General features: G+C 43.1%; 1 protein-coding gene across 3 annotated transcripts in view; it reads right to left on the bottom strand.

Moving 5' to 3' along the window:
- Positions 1-17,485, bottom strand: part of LOC307098862 (broad substrate specificity ATP-binding cassette transporter ABCG2) — a 59,999-nt gene that overhangs the window by 32,382 nt on the left and 10,132 nt on the right. The window contains exons 2-5 of one of the 3 annotated variants that reach the window (XM_079769986.1): positions 12,860-13,052; positions 10,127-10,348; positions 1,257-1,316; positions 552-666 (exon numbers count right to left, since the gene is read on the bottom strand). In XM_079769986.1, coding sequence (XP_079626112.1) covers positions 552-666; positions 1,257-1,316; positions 10,127-10,329 — 378 coding nt within the window. In that variant the 5' untranslated portion in view covers positions 10,330-10,348; positions 12,860-13,052. The remainder of the gene's footprint in view (positions 1-551; positions 667-1,256; positions 1,317-10,126; positions 10,349-12,859; positions 13,053-17,485) is intronic. The other 2 variants (XM_079769987.1, XM_079769988.1) reach the window with 2 other exon arrangements.

The raw sequence follows: 17,485 nt of genomic DNA, 5'->3' as shown, positions 1-17,485 counted from the left end.
ACAAATCAGGTCTTTTCTAGTAAATTCAGTCTTCAGTATATACAACTTAATCCACAAAAATAACATAGCCAAGGGAAAGTCCTAGCTAGTGATGAACTTTAATGATACAAATTATACCAATAACTCCATATTCAGATAGCTGCAAACCCTGATGGAAGAATTCTCATTCCTCTCTGTACACCCGAAGAGAACACAGGTAATTATGATTACTACTAGCTGACATTTCCAGACTGCTTTATACAAGGCTTTGACAAAACATCTTTCTAAGCTAGGGCAGGGAGAGAGGGGAAGGTAGGGGAAAAAGTAAAACAGTAGCATCTTTTGGGAATATAACTGTTATCGTTTTGTTAGCAGGGTCATGTTCTAGATTCTCCCTGCCTTTTCATTTAACATTACTGTGCATCTTAAGGGAGATTATGAAAAGCTGGTATAAGGAAAGTTGGTTTTAAGCCCAAGTTACGTGATCAATGGGCAGCACACTGCACTATCAGCCACTGAACTTGCCCACATAAAACCAGAGATATCTAAAATGCAAACCAATGTGTACTTACTTGTACCACATAACCTGAGATACATTTGAAATTGGCAGGTCGAGGTGCTCCATTTATCAGAACATCTCCAGATAATCCCAGTGGGTCTTTCCTTGCAGCTAAGATATCTAACAACCTATAAAAGGACATATATGGTATGTTTTTTTCTCCAGCTCAAGTTATATCTCTCGGCTACTCTGAATTCAAATTCTGTTCAAATTTAAAAATTAACTGATCAAGAAAATCTATGGTTCAACTATAATTACACATATATTTTTTAAATTCTCAGCTTCCTTTTTTAACTCTATGCTACAATAAGGTCTAAAAATGTGAAAACAAAGCACTGTTGGCTGATCCAGCACAGACCTCCCCAACAGCCCTCCAAGCTGCCTGACCTTTGGGTCCCAACACAGACAATGTGCTCGTTTCGAGAGACTCACTCCACTTAATGATTTTGCTCCACCTCCCCACTTTCAATTTCATCTCCTTCCTTTTCCTCCCATTAGCTCACATCATACCTGACACCTGTATGCCAATCACCTCTCAGTCCCTCAGTAAAGCGGACCTAATAAGACACAGCTGGCAAAACTGCGTGTGAGCCACAGGGCCTAGACCCAGACCAGACATGCAGCAAATATTCAACTAATACTTGCCCTCATAAAAGTGATCTGTAAAAGCACTTTAAAACTGCAAAGGGAAAGCTTCCTGATACTCTGTTATACTCACGAAGACTTGCCTCCACCCGTGGGTCCCAGAATGGCGTTGAGGCCAGGTCTCATGATCCCACTGCAAATGCAGAAACCAAAAAAATCAACCAGGGTGATTTACTGGTTCACTTTAAAACTAGTTCTACTGCCCTAGCAGGTTTTGCTCAGTGGATAGAGCATCGACCGGTGGACTGAAGGGTCCTGGGTTCGATTCTGATCAAGGGCACTTACCTTGGTTGCAGGCTCAATCCCTGGTCCTGGTTGGGGCACTGCAGGAAGCAACCAATTTATGTGTCTCTCACATTGATGTTTCTCCCTCTCTGTCTCTCCCACTCCCTGCCACTCTCTCTAAAAGTCAATGGGAAAATATCCTCAGATGAGGATTTAAAAAAAAACAAAACTATTTCTACTAATTTAGGGTCTGAATTTAATACACTCAATGAACATTGATGAAATTAGACAGAAAATAAGCACAAAATCACCTTTTCTTTGGGGGGGGGGGGTGGGAAGGAAATGTCAAATAGAAGTCTAGTATACAAAGGACGTCATCCCTAGTCAGCACCTGAAGGAAAAATGGCTCAGGTGCCTCTAAATTCACTTCAGTTATTCTCTAAACCACTCATATTTTTTGGAAAGGGACACACAAACTTTCAAGGTTCCTTGGAGTAAAAGATTCTGGTAAAACATCTGTTAGCATTTACTTCTCTTAACACAATGTTAAGTACATCACAGGTCTTGAGTAGTGTTTCAGGGTAATTATTTCAAGTCACCTCATTTGCTACCTAGTCAAGTTCTACACAATTAAGTAGTCAATGGCTTTCTACAATCACCAGTATTAGTGCTTTCGCTACTCAAATCTAATCAGGCGAAAAAACAATATATCTTAAGTGAAATTTAATGGCTAGAAAAAAGCACCTCAGATGTTGAAAAGAAAACCTCACCAGTTCTAAATGCTGACAAAATTCTTAATCCAATTGTTAAAGTGAAACATGTTCTCCAATTACATACTTTTCTTTCTTGTAAAGTTTTAAACAAACAACCTGGAAAATTCTCAGTTTAGAAATGGGAGACTCGCCGGAACCGGTTTGGCTCAGTGGATAGAGCGTCGGCCTGCGGACTGAAAGGTCCCAAGTTCGATTCCAGTCAAGAGCATGTACCTTGGTTGCAGGCACATCCCCAGTAAGGGGTGTGCAGGAGGCAGCTGATCGATGTTTCTCTTTCATCGATGTTTCTAACTCTCTATCCCTCTCCCTTCCTCTCTGTAAAAAAATCAATAAAATATATTTTAAAAAAAGAAAAAAAAGAAAAGAAATGGGAGACTCCACTTTTTATTGGGGGATGACCTTTAAGGGTATACACAGGTGGTACAGATACTGCATGTTCCAAACAAATTACATAGATGTTTGTGGGTAGAGAATATTCAGATAGAAAGCAGGAAGGTAGAAAAAAAAAATTAAGGCTGAGTTGACGGTGCTGAGATTCAAGAATGCAAATATGTAATTTGAATTTAAGCCTGAAGGTCACCAGTAGAATGGTAAGGAGAACGCACCGGAGTAAGAAGGAAGGAAGGTCCACCACAGTTACACAGGCATGATGAAATGGAGGTCCGAGGAAGGCCTTTCAAAACCCTGGTGACCAAGCCCAATCTCTGCAGAATTGGTAGGTAAATCAGAATTTACTCCCCAGCCCGGCCGGTGTGGCTCAGCAGTGGAGCATCAACCCAGGAGCCAAAAGCTCACCAGTTCAATTCCCGGTCAGGACACAGGCCCAGGTTGTGGGCTCAATTCCCAGTAGGGGTGTGTGCAGGAGGCAGCCGATCAAAGATGTTCCTCTTTCAACGATGTTTCTCTCTCTCTATCCCTCTCCCTTCCTCTCAAATGAATTAAAAAAAAACCAAACAAACAAAAACCCTCATGTCCACGCCCAATGTCTGTGGAATTGGTAGGTAAATCATAATTTACTCCCCAGAGAATCCAGTATTTATCCCAGTGGAAGGTGCAAAGCGGAAGGCTATTTCATGCCCAGACGGTGACTTTCACAGGGCAAACACTACGATATACAGCTGTCGTGGGTGATAGGCGGCACAGTGCAGCTGTGCTCAGGGCTCCAGTCCGGGAGGATCTCAGCACGGCCTGCCTATAGTGCGGGAACTGTCACGTGTAAAATGCCTGATGGATGCTAGGGTGAAATTTACCTCCTACTTTGCTCATTAACGGAGGTGCCTCTCACTGAAACATTGGACAGATGCAGTGAGTTAGGTAAAGCAGACACAAGCTCTAAAACAGAAAAATACCTTATTCTTTTCGTGGCCTTTCCCCTCTGATGTAATAAGACATGCTAATGGTTGGGTGAACTTTCGAGATGCATTTATCTATAGCTCTTCATGTACCTTCTGCATTGATAGCTACCTACAAACTGTTTCTAAAGTGACCAGAGATAAACTTGTTACTCACTAAGGTTTCATTGCCAGAAAACCTTTCCAAGTTTTAAAAATATCTACTCAAATAAAGACCAAGCAATCCTAAATGATTAACTCAAAAGACAATGTGAGCGTTCTAAGACAAAGAATTTTGCAGAACCCTGAGTTGGGCTTCCTTTGGCACTAAACCCTAGCATTATAGAAAACAATAATGGACAATCCTAACTGCAAGAGTCCCAGTTTGGAGCAGTTGCTAATTCTCCCTCCATTCACTCAACACAATTATTCAGTGTCTGTGTGTGTACAAGACACTCTACTAGGACATGGGTCAGAGCTCAGAATAAAAGTTCTAGCCCTCGTGGATTCTACATTCTAGTCCAGAGATCAGCAAACTACAGAGATAAAAAACAATGTGTTCTTGGAACAGAGCCACACTCACCCATTTATGTCTATGGCTGCTTTCCTGCTACAGTGACAGAGTTGAGTAGTTACAACACAGATGTGTGGCCCATCACAACAAAAATATTCACTATCAGGCCCTTTACAGAAAAAGTTTGCTGACTTCAGCTCTAGTCCATAGTGTACACTTCCCTTGTTGCCCCACCCCACCTTCCCACAAAACCCCTTCCCCACCCTTCTTTATTGATTTATATAGCATTTATGTGCCTGAAAGTCTCCCTCACTATATTGTAAAACCGTGCCAACAAGAACTGTGCCATCTTGCCCTGGTTGGTTTGGTTCAGTGGATAGAGCATTGGCCTGTGGACTGAAAGGTCCCAGGTTTGATTCTAGTCAAGGGCACATGCCCGGATTGCAGGCTCAATCCCCAGTGGGGGGCATGCAGGAGGCAGCCTATTAATGACTCTCTGTCATCATTGATGTTTCTATCTCTCTCTCCCTTCCTTTTGAAGAGAGAGAGAGAGAACGAGAGAGAGAGAGAAAGAGAGAGAGAGAGACAGAGAGAGAGAGAGAGAGAGAGAGAGAGGAGGGAGGGAGGAAGGGAGGGAAGGAAAAACTGTGTCATCTTCTTTCACCACCACCCCATAGCATGCAGGTCTACTCATTGTAGACCACTGAGTACTGAATAAATGAAATGAAACCTAGCTACAGGATTTCTATCACATCTATTACATTTTAGTGCAGCAGTTGCCAACCTTTCAGACCTCACCGACCACCAGTGGTCCACTAATTAGTGAATAATGGTAAATCCTTTGGTCTCACTTTATGAATAACTAGAGGCCCGGTGCACGAAATTCGTGCATGGAGGGGGGTTGTCCCTCTGCCCAGCCTGTACCCTCTCCAATCTGGGACCCCTCGAGGGATGTCCGACTGCCCGTTTAGGTCCGATCCCGGGATCGGGCCCAAACGGGCAGTCAGACATCCCTCTCACAATCCAGGACTGCTGGCTCCCAACTGCTTGCCTGCCTGCCTTCCTGATTGCCCCTAACCGCTTCTGCCTGCCAGCCTGATCACCCTCTAACCATTCTGCTGCCAGCCTGTTTGCCCCCAACTTCCCTCCTCTGCCGGCCTGGTCACCCCTAACTGCCCTCTCCTGCAGGGTTGATCACCTCCAACTGCCCTCCCTTGCAGGCCTGGTCCCTCTCAACTGCCCTCCCTTGCAGGCAGGGTGCCTCCCAACTGCCCTCTCCTGCTGGCCATCTTGTGGCGGCCATCTTGTGTCCACATGGGGGCAGGATCTTTGACCACATGGGGGCAGCTATATTGTGTGTTGCAGTGATGATCAATCTGCATAGTACTCTTTTATTAGATAGGATAGAGGCCTGGTACAGGGGTGGGGGCCAGCTGGTTTGCCCTGAAGGGTGTCCCTGATCAGGGTGGGGTTCCCTTGGGGCGTGGGGCGGCCTGAGCGAGGGGCCTGTGGTGGTTTGCAGGCCGACCACGCCCCCTGGCAACCCAAGCGGAGGCCCTGGTATCTGGAATTTATTTTCCTTCTACAATTGAAACTTTGTAGCCTGGAGCGGAGCCAAGCCTGGGGCTCCCTCCGCGGCCGGCAGCCATTTCTGTTGGGGTTATAATTGAAACTTTGTAGCCTTAAGCAGAGGCCTGGGCCCGGCCAGGGTGTGCAGAAAGCTTTGCTTCCCCTGTTGCCGGGGCAATGCTGGCCTGCTCTCTCAAGTTCCATTCTGCCGCCATTTCTGTTTGAATTTGTTTACCTTCTATAATTGAAACTTTGTAGCTTGAGTGGAGGCTTAGGCCTGGCAAGGGCAGGCAGAAAGCTTGGCTTCCTCTGTTACCTAGGAAACCTTGCTCTCTGTGGCTGTAGCCATCTTGGTTGGGTTAATTTGCATACTCGCTCTGATTGGATGGTGGGCATGGCTTGTGGGTGTGGATTGTGGGTGTGGAGGTATGGTCAATTTGCATATTTGTCTATTATTAGGTAGGACAAGTCAATGCTATTCCCACTGCTTAGAGCATCATCCTTCCCTACCCTGCCACACACACACACACACACACACACACACACACTTCAATTTCTCTCTCCCATGCCCCTGGCCCTCCAATTGAGGGTAGTGGCTTCCGTGTCTTCTAACCCACGTATCACAGTAGAACATGTGAAGTTCTCTAGTCATCTGAATCCCCATTAGACTAAAAGGTTGCTGAGATCAGAGGACATACCTCTGTCACTAGGATATTGCATAATGTCAGGCTCCTAATAGACACTGAAAACTAGTTGAATAAATGAGTCTCTACATTTTTATAAATGATAATTACTTATGGGAAAACCAACTGTTTTCAACAAAAACAAATATCAAGAAATACAAGGCCCTGGTCGGGTAGCTCACTTGGTTAGAGAGAGCATCAATCCAATACACCAAGGTTGTGGATTCAACTGAGTTATATTTCCTACTTATTACAATAAAGCATGTTCAAATAATGCATCAGTCATTTCTATTAAACCTTACCTCCCTTCTTTGTCTGAAGGTGGTGGAAGTGCTCGGTGGAGGAGCAGCAATGGCCAGCACCTAAGATCACAGGCTGCAAAGGGAGATAGGAGGAAGAGAGGAGACAGCTGGAAAGTGGGGAGATTGCTTATATTAAGAAATAAGAGCCTGATGGTGTGGCTCAGAGATTGTCAACCTATGAACCAGGAGGTCATAGTTCAATTCCTGGTCAAGGCACATGCCTGAGGTTGTAGGCTCAATTCCCAGTAGGGGGCATCCAGAAGGCAGCTGATTGATGATACTCTTTCATCATTGATATTTCTATCTCTCTCTCCCTCTCCCTTCCTCTCTGAAATCAATAGAAATATATTTTTTTAAAGAGAGAAATAAGAAAACTGACCAAATCAGTAAGGATATTAGAATAATGAGAGTCAGGTTTTCACTTTTTGAGATGTTTTACAAACATGGAAATGTGGAAATAACCCTGGAGTAGTACATAAGAATTTGAAGTCATGGGTTTTGATCTATATAACCAGATAGATATAAGAAGGTTTAGATGTTTTTATAAGTGTTTATATAAATATATTCCCTAGTTCTGTCCACCAATATGTCCCAGAAGCTATGCCATCCCAATATCAATGAATATTCCAAACACCTAGATCTCAGTAAGTTAGTAAATGCAAAACTCCACAAAAAGGAACATCAGCTCATACCAGGTCTAAGGCAGGGCAAGTAGTGAGTATGGAACTTCTGCTGTGCCAACAAAATATTCAAAAAGAAAAGGAAAAAAAGAGAGACAGAGATAATGAGTTTTTTAAAAAAAAAAAAATACAGAAAACAGACCTACTTTGACCAAATCAGGAACAATACGAGTATCAAAATAAATAATGATGATAATGCATTAGTATTGAATGCTACTGGATAAAATGTGAATCCATGACTCTATACTATTATACATAAATGAATAAAGAGCTGATGGATGAAGTTTTTTTCTTTTTAGTAGAATGCAAACTAATCCATATGAAAGAGATGGATGAAAACAGAAAAATCACTCTTTGGTGACTATCATAGTGGTAATTACTGCTGATTCAGGCAAGAGACATAAATGGGGGCTTAAGCTGGTGAAATAAAATTTGGGAATAATGTCAAGGTAACTCCCCTAATAATATTAATTGCATGGGGGAGAATAATGACATTGTGATGAAGGCGGGCAGATACCAGCATGACCAGGTGATCAAGATGAGAGAGAAAAATATATGCTCATCAGCTTTTTTGGAATATAAGTACTACTTTGAATGGCAGTGGTGCTACCACACACAAGTCAAACTCTGGTGACCTATGAGACATACGGGGGGGAACACTTAGCAACAGATATACATGTCTAATCACTATGTTGTACACTTAAAACTAATATAATAGTGTTTGTCAACTGTAATTAATAAATTTTAAAAGTTGTGAAAAAAATTGTCACCGTTTTATGAACCCAGGAAGTAAAGAACTCATCTTTTGCTGGACTGCAAACCCTGAACCATAAAAACACACTCTGAAGCCTTGAGCAGATGACACTTTTAGCGCACTGAGTTACTAATTTACTAAAACATATGCAAGATAAATGTCCACTCACCCAGTATGCATTTGAAATCCTTTCAACCTACGCATATTACAAATTATTTGTTACCTTCCACTTAGTACAAAATCGAAGTGACCAACATTTTCTCGATAGATATGTTTCACAAAAACCTTTTCAGCTTTAAAAAAGGTCAGTCACCTCTATCTAGGCTTGTAGCAAAAGATAAGACTTTGTGACTACCTACCTCTCCTTATTTTCCTGGTCAGGGTTTTTAACCATTATAACAAAGCAACAAGGAAGTAGGCATGACAGTATGTGCTGCTGCGTGAAGAAAGTTCTATCAGCCCCTACCTCACCACCACCCAACCAACCCCAGATCCCTGTTCTTTCTTCCCCACCCACATGCAAAACTTTTCTCCCCTTCTTGTCAAGTCCTAGCCTCCTGGGAGCAGTTGGCTGCTTCTGACAGAAAAGACCACAATCCCATAGAATGCATCAGAAAAACATGAGAAGCATCTGATTCTATACAGGTTGGAGGCCATACTTGGGCAAAGGGCTCTTTTAACCACTCCTCCAGTCTCAGAGAGCTAGAAAAAGTGCTTGTTTTATCCAGGAATAATTATTTCCCCTATCAAACAAACACACTAACTAAACAAAACATGGTAACCGAGAAACCTAGATGCACTGCCCACTCCACAGAGAGGAAGAATCAGGCTCAATTCTCTGGAAATCAGAAAAACACGAACAATCCTCATGGCTGTCGCCTGTGAAAGCACAGAGACATGTGGTCCCAAGTAGGTTCCTTTCTCCTTTCCCTCCTCACTCTCCTGCCCACTCTACCACCACATGATAAATTCATTAATGGAAGAAGAGAATGAAAATCATAGTTTTGTACTGATTTGGACTCTAAATTCTATTATGTTGGACCTCCACTGCAGAACTTAAGCTAAGCTTTCACAGTATATTGTCTTTTCAACCTTCTGACTCTTGCTTCTAGAATATAAAGGACATAAAGGGCATAAGTACCTAAAGTGTCTGGCTCAAAGTACAGTAACAGGTCTTTTATTTCACGAGTGAGTATATTAAAATTCGATATTATAATACTTCTAGAGGCCCGGTGCATGAAATTCGTGCACTGGGGGGTTGTCCCTTAGCCCAGCCTGAACCCTCTCCAAACTGGGACCCCTCGAGGGATGTCCGACTGCCCACAGGGATCGGGCCTAAACTGGCAGTCAGACATACCCCTCACAATCTGGGACTGCTGGCTCCCAACTGCTCACCTGCCTGTCTGCCTGATTGCCCCTAACTGCTTCTGCCTGCTAGCCTGATCACCCCCTAATCACTCCCCTGCCAGCCTGATCGATGCCTAACTGCTCCCCTATTGGCCCGATCGCCCCCAACTGCCCTCCCCTGCTGGCCAGGTCACTCACAACTGCCCTCCCCTTCTGGCCTGAGACCCACAACTGCCCTCCCCTGCCAGCCATCTTGTGGCTGTGGGTGCCGCCATCTTTGAGGGTGTGGCAGTCAATTAGCATATTCCCTCCTTATTAGCTGTGGGCACCGCCATCTTTGCAACGGTGTGAGGGTCAATAAGCATAGTCTCTCTTTATTAGATAGGATCCCCACAGTTGGGAAGTTGTAAGTCACACAGCCAGGCCTCTTCCCACTAAGCCACAAGGCTTATCCAGGAAAAGCTAAATGGCACATTAATTATTCAGTTTCTCAAACTAAAGTTGATGCACATGATACAACCACTTTCAAAACAGTTTGGCCATTCTTTTAAAAAGTAAGCTTTTGTGATCCAACCATTTTACTCCCAGTTGAGCCCAATGAAATGAAATGTACTCCCAACACCCACTGAAATGAAAGTGTGTCTATGTATCTGTATAGACATGTATACAAATAAAATGTCCATAGCACCTGTACTTGCATTAGGCAAAACCAGTGAAGTCCACTGCTGTCAATAAAGCTATTTAAACAAACGTTCATGCACATACTTGACATTTATCAGTATTTCTTTCTCAACTGTTTTTCGATTAAGTAGAAATCCACTCTGCACTTTTACTCGGTAGCAGATGTTATGGAAACTTAACACGGCTCCCTCAGTAAACGTCTTCAGGTCTTTGGGGGTGGTCCTGGGGAGGCCATCGGTGTTTCTTTGTGACATTGGGATGAAAACTTGGTCCTTATTGGAAGACATCTGGAGAGTATCTGCTTTTCTGTAGAGGGAAAAGCAACAGTAAGTTGACAGTCAAATAAATGTACTAGGTAACAACACACTTAAAACAAGTCTGTTTTGTGACAAACTTCCAGTTATAAAATTAATGAGTCCTGGGGATGTAATGTGCAGCACAGTAAGTATAGTTAACAATACTGTATTATATGTTTGAAAGTGGCTAAGAGATCTTTAACACTCTCAGCGCAATAAAAGAAAAACTTGTAACTGGTGATGAATGTTAACAACTTATTGTGGTGATCATTTCACAATATATGTAATTATTGAATCATTATGTTCTATACCTGAAACTGTTATATGTCAATTATATCTCAATTAAAAAAGAGTATCCCAGCCAGTGTGGTTCAGCAGTTGAGCATCAACCTATGAACGAGGAGGTCAGGGTTTGATTCTGGTCAGGTTGCATGCCCGGGTTTTGGACTCCATCTCCAGTAGGGGGCATGCAAGAGGAAGCTGATCAATGATTCTCATCACTGATGTTTCTATCTCTCTCTCCCTCTCCCTTCCTCTCTGAAATCAATGAAAATGTATATTTAAAAAGAGTAAAAAGAATAGAGACTCTAAATCTTTAAAAAGAATGTAAAATACCTCATTAATCACTTTTATATTGATTACATGTTTGGTAAAAATATTTTGGATTTATTGAGTTCAAAAAGATATATTAACATTAAAAAATAATACCCAAGTCCATTTTAAAACTGCCCTGCAATAAAGAGCTTTATCAGCTCATAATACTATAGTAAGAAAAACCTTGGAACCCCTATCATAGAGGTAGACACAACTCTGAATACATAAACTCCAACTGGATATCAATTATATATCTAATAAGTCCAATAGGAAGAATATGAAAATTACTCAAAACTCATAAAACAAGAAAGAAATGAGTGGAGTTAAACCTATCTAGCTGGAAAAGAATTTTATGATATGATTCAAGATCAGAGACTACATGATCACCTTCACCCCCTATTACTGTTTTTGAGATTTTGGTGGTAATTTTGGAGGTTATGACACAGGCATTACAAAAAAAAAAAGGCTTAGCCAGGCAGTGAAGAGAAAGTTTTCTGAATTTATAGCCCCAGGCTTTATATCACTGCTTATAATGCTTCTTCAATCAGTAAGAAAATATACTTCAAAATTGTTTGAGATGACATATTTCATTAATGGGTAAACATACTTAAATTCCAGAAAGATTTAGAATTAAGTATAAAAATGATTACGAAAATCAATCCAGCCCTGGTTGGGTAGCTCAGTTTGTTAGAGTCTGGTCCTGATACACTGAGGTCATGGGTTCGTCCCCAGTCAGGGCACATACTAGAATCAACCAATGAATGAACAAATAAGTGGAACAACAAATCTATTTCCCTCTCTTTTTCCCTCTCCCTCTTTTTCTAAAATCAATTTTTAAAAAGAGGCACATATATACAATGGAATATTACTCAGCAATAAAAAGGAATGAAATCTTGCCATCTGTTACAACATGGATGGATCTAGAGGGTATTATGCTAAGTCTTTCATATTCAATATCAAATGAAACTGGGAGGGACTAATTAAAACCTAGTCATCTCAATTGAACAGTTTTCTGTTTTCCACCAAATGTACTCCCAACACCCACCGGCCTTTCCGGCCCCTGGCATCCCAAAGGGCGGTCACCACTCAGTCAGCAGTTCCAGGGCTGGGATCTCAGGGTCCCTGTGCTCAGAGGCAGAGCGCTCACAGTGTCATTCATAGAACCGCGGAGAGGAGTGCCCCAGACCGCCCCTGCACGAGCTAAGGAAGCAGGTCCTACTTCACAAGGACTCAAGCATTTGCTTTCCCAGCCTGAAGCTTTTCCAAACCTCCCGGCTCCTTTCCAGGCTGCCTTCTGCCAGGGACCCCCACTCTCCGGAGGGCACTCCTGGACTCCCGATCCGCTCCTGCGCGCTCGGGACTCCGTCTGTAACCACCGACTCGGGTCAGCCCCGGGCGGGAAAGCCGGGCAGGAAGCAACTTCCCCGGGACCAACGCCCACAGCCCCACCCGCAGCCCGCCCACCGCGCCCGCGCGCCCCCCGCGCGCCCAGCACTCACGCGCGCGGCTAACAGCTGGGAAGGCGCCGGCCCGCGGTCGCGGTCGCGGTCAGGAGCTTTGGGCAGCGGTCGGCGAGCCGGAGGCGAGGAGAAGAGCACAGTCCGAGCGAAGGAGGGTTTCACCTGGCACACCTCCACCTCGGGCTGGGGCCGGGAGAGCGCGCCGCCCCTCCCTCGCGCCCCGGGCTCTCGGGGTCCGCGCCCGCGGGAGGGCGGAAGGCGTGGCGCCGCCTGCCCCGCTGGGCTGAGCGCTGCGGCGGTAGCGCCGGTTCCGAGTTCTGCACTGGACCCTGCTGCCACCCGCCCGCGGGCCCGGGTCAAGGAACACCCCGGGACAAACTGAATACTCTGTGTCCAGGGCTCCTACGAAATGGACAGCTGGCCACGAGCCCGCGTAATCCCCGGACGCCACCCCAGCTCATCCATACCTCGTCTCCCTGCGTGGATCTGGTCACCAACGGGGCCCGCGCCTAAGACCAGGGGACGCGGACGCCTAGGCTTTCTTCAGTGTCACGCGCTGCGCATCCAGAGCAAGTGGTGGCCTCTATTGAATGAGCTTCTGAGAAATTAGGTTCCTGCGCCCCAGGGCCAATGGAATCAGGAGCTAAATCTATGGGGCAACTAGGGGATGGGTGGAAAGAAAACTTTTTGAATGAAAATATTAGTGGAATCAGTTTAAATGCATTCTTCACAGTCCTGTAAGTACGGAAAAGCTGGAAAGTGATTTGCAGATTCGGGAAAAGCGCTGGTTATCAGGCTTTCTGAGTGTGAATGGCCATGCCCAAATTCACCTGTTGCATCAACTCCCGGAAATTAGTACCTGCATCTAGGTAGTTTCTGGTTTGTATTTACAAACAAAAATTATAATGCCCATTAAATTGCTTATTAGATCCGAAGAATTACTGTTAATTCTTTACCCCATACAAGGAAGTTTTAGCCAGGAGTCTTCAGTAAGAATATTGATTATACAGTTTTAAAATTATATTAAAAATACAATACTGTATACTTTTAAAGGACTTAAAAGTGTATATCTATTAAGCACCCAAACACTCGGGTGAAATTGGGGTTGGTGGTGGGGGTTTTTGTTATTGTTGTCGTTATTCGATTTCTGAATCACTTGAAAGACCCTTAAAACCCCACATACAAACACATTTGTCATTTTAAGCCAAGATTGGGAAAAATTCTCCAGAGCTGGCTCTTGATAACTGTTTGCAAAATTTAAAAAAAAAAACGCCTTCTAAAGATAAAACTTTATTGATATAAGTAAAAATGAAAAAATTTCCAGCAACCTCTAAAGGCAACCAAGAGGGGACTGCTAAAAATGGAGAAAACACACATGAAATTGACGAAAAAGCACATAAAAAACAACAGGATAGTAAGTTGAATATAGCATCGCGCACTTATGTAAAATAAAAACAACCCAAAAACCCATACATAGAAAATAGTTGACAATACAAAAAACTGTTTGTTTTCTGGGTGATAACATGACTATTTTTTTCTTCTGCTTTAGTGAAATTTTCTAAATTTGATATAATACAGATATATAACTTTTATATTGGGAAAAATGAGTGCTATTTAAAGGTAAAAATAGATAAAATGTCAGTGTTTACTTTTAGTAAGTGTACAGATGTAAAATAGATGACAATCCTTAGAGTCATATCCTCATCCAACATAGGGCTAAAACCACTAAAACAAACAACAAAAAACGTTCTGCCTTGTTTTTAGTCTAATTTTAAAAATATTTTAATTTGTGATTTCTTCATATTAATGTCAGTTTATTTTCTAGCCAACTTTATATTACAACCTAATCTCACCCTAATACTTTCTCAAGCTGATCATTTCCATTTTGTTTGACAATGTGGACCAAAGAAAGAAAGAAAGATGCTCCCATAAGTCATAAATTCCTAACTTGGACCTGGGCAGGTCATAGAATATAGTCATGCCCTATAACTTTTTTTTTTTTCAATAGGGAGGACTTACTTCTTTTTGGTCAAATGTTTTTTGTTTGTTTGTTTTTTAATTTATTTATTTGGGGGGGGGGGAGACTCATTAGTTGTTCCACTTATTTATGCATTCATTAAGTGGGTTGATTCTTGTCTGTGCCCTGGCCAGGGCTCCAACCCAAAACCTTGGCATATCAGATAGATGCTCTAACCAACTGAACTACCTGACCAAGGCTAGTGAAAGGTTTTTAAGCAATCCCTGCTCACTGTTCTTGTGCATCTGGGTTAACACACCTTTGCAATTCCTGAATACTCCCTTGAAGGCATAACCACCCTCAAGAGAGCACATGATCTTGTTAACTATCCTGTTATTCAATTGCTGCCTTGGTCTCTCTCAGCTTCATGTAATCTTCCTTAAATTCCTTCCTTATTTTCCAATGAAGAAAAGAAACTTCAATACTTTTCTTCTCTGGAGCATTTGAGATCTAGCTTCCTGGCAACTGTGGTCAATTTTGGCTCAAATAAACTCTTACACAATATTTTTAGAGGTGTGGACATTTCTTACATCAACAGCAAATGCAGGTGAAAGCCAGCATTACATAAATACATTGCATTGTAAAGAAATGAGTTATCTATATATATAAAAGCCTAAGTGACCATTACAACCAAATGACCACTCAACACAGGAGCTGCTCCCTGGTGGTCAGTCAGCCAACCTCCCCCAGCTGGCCAACCTCCTGGTCCCTCCCTCCGGCTGGCAGGCCCCAATCACCTGATCGGGGCTGGGCCCTGGGCTGGGATGAGGAACTGGGGGGTGAGGGGGTGGCAACAGACGTGGCCCTTTTCCCAGGGGGGCCAAGGGCCAGCTCCCTCTCAGGGCCAGCGGCCAACCTCCCATACCCTGTCCCTCCCCCTGTCCCTTCCCCCAGCCAGCAGGCCCCGATCAGCCTGGCCCCTATTGGCCCTGATCGCCAGCCAGGCCTAGGGACCCCACCTGTGCACACATGATTTTCATGCACCGGGCCTCTAGTTTTAACTATAAGCTAGCCTTTTATTTGGGGCTAATTATTTTTAAATGCTCTGTTTCCCTTTTAGTTTTTGCGTATATTGGGACATAGAATATTAAGACAAAACCTAAAGATGGCTTTCCAAAGTGAACTAATTTGCACAGGTCAAAAAATAGAATGATAAAAGACCACATCCCTCCACCCTCCACCTCATGACCTCTCTGTTACTTTACCTGAAAAAAAACAACTGCCCAATATTCACAGAGCTCATTCTTAGGACTCCCATTGATTGTGTTCTCAACCTGGTACTTTTTTATTTCCATTTAATTAAATGTTTTTCTCCCTTATTACATATCAAACAAGAAAAAAAAATCGCCTATAACCCATCAGCCACATACCATCTGCTTTTAGTCTTTTTCTATGTATACATGTTTTCTTAAAAAAACAATAATGGGCCCTAGGCAGTTTGGCTCAGTAGATAGAGCGTTGGCCTGCAGACTGAAAGGTCCCAGGTTCGATTCCGGTCAAAGGCACATGCCTGGGTTGCAGCTCGATCCCCAGTGGGGGACATGCAGGAGGCAGCCAATCAGTGATTCTCTCTCCTCATTGATGTTTCTATCTCTCTCTCTCCCTCTCCCTTCCTTCCGAAATCAATTAAAAAAAATTTTAAAAAAACAATAATGGGCTTATATACAAAGCACAAGGATGATGGGCATTATCTCTGGAGTCAGAGAGCCTGTGTATGAATCCTGGCTCTCCCACACCCTGGAGATTTGAACTTGAACTAGCTACTGAGTTTTGTAGGTGGTTATTGGTGATCAGGGGAAACAATCTCTCAAAGTAGTTACAGAGATTAAATGAGATAATGAGTGTGTAAAGCACTGAACAGTCATTCTCACTGGTTAGCATTCAATAAATGGTAGCTATTATTTTGTAAACTGCTCTATTGCAAACATGGTCCCCTGTCATTCAATATCTTGATACAACTTTATACTTAACTAGAGGCCTGATGCACGAAATTTGTGCAAGGGGCTCAGCCCTCACAGCCCCGGCTGCCTCAGCCCTCGCAGCAGCCCCAGCTGCCTCGCAACCCCACGGCCCCACCCCCGCCCACTGGTCGTTCCAGAAGGTCATTCCAGAAGGTCATTCCAGAAGGTCGTTCCGCCATCTGGTCTAATTAGCATATTAGCTCTTTTTTTTTATTGTTTTACATTTTATTGAATTTTTACAGCAAGGAAGTGAGAGGGATAGAGAGTTAGAAACATAGATGGGAGAGAAACATCGATCAGCTGCCTCCTGCACACCCCCGCACTGGGGATGTGCCCGCAACCAAGGTACATGCCCTTGACCGGAATCGAACCTGGGACCTTTCAGTCCGCAGGCCGACGCTCTATCCACTGAGCCAAAGCGGTTAGGGCATATTAGCTCTTTATTGTATAGGATGGTTGCATGGCATTCAATTGTTTGTTATATATTTAATTAATTTAACCAATTTCCCTATTATTCACAAAATATCCTTATAGCTGTCATTGCACACACAGAGATAAATTCCAGAAGGGGAATCAATGGGGCAAAATGTTATGCCAGTTTAAAATTTTCTAAAACACATAGACAATTTTCCCACAAAAAGTCTGTGCCAACCTCACTGTCTCCCAACAATTTAAAAGGTTGCTTGTTCTCCAATAGGGCCCTTACCCAATAAGTTTTCTAACTTAACAAACTAAATCTTACCAATTGCTCAAATAACCCATTTAAAGCAAATAATTAAAATCATAAATACAGTCAATCTTAGTTTTTTAAAATGTCCCATCATTTTCTATAAATGTAGTAAGATTTCAACTTTAAATCAAAAAACCTAAATCACTTATTTAATTACACATTTGAATTGGACAGGCAAAATTGTTCTCAGAGGCCAAATTCTATTCAATCATATAAATATCCTATATAATAAAAGGCTAATATGCAAATTGACCGAATGGCGGAATGACTGGTCACTATGACACGCACTGACCACCAGGGGGCAGATGCTCAGCACAGGAGCTTCCCCCTGGTGGTCAGTGCACTCCCACAGCAGGAGCACTGCTCAGCCAGAAGCCGGGCTCAC

This window comes from Cnephaeus nilssonii (assembly GCF_951640355.1).
Source record: "Cnephaeus nilssonii genome assembly, chromosome: 1".
Lineage (NCBI taxonomy): Eukaryota > Metazoa > Chordata > Mammalia > Chiroptera > Vespertilionidae > Cnephaeus > Cnephaeus nilssonii.
This window is presented reverse-complemented; position numbering and strand designations above follow the sequence as displayed.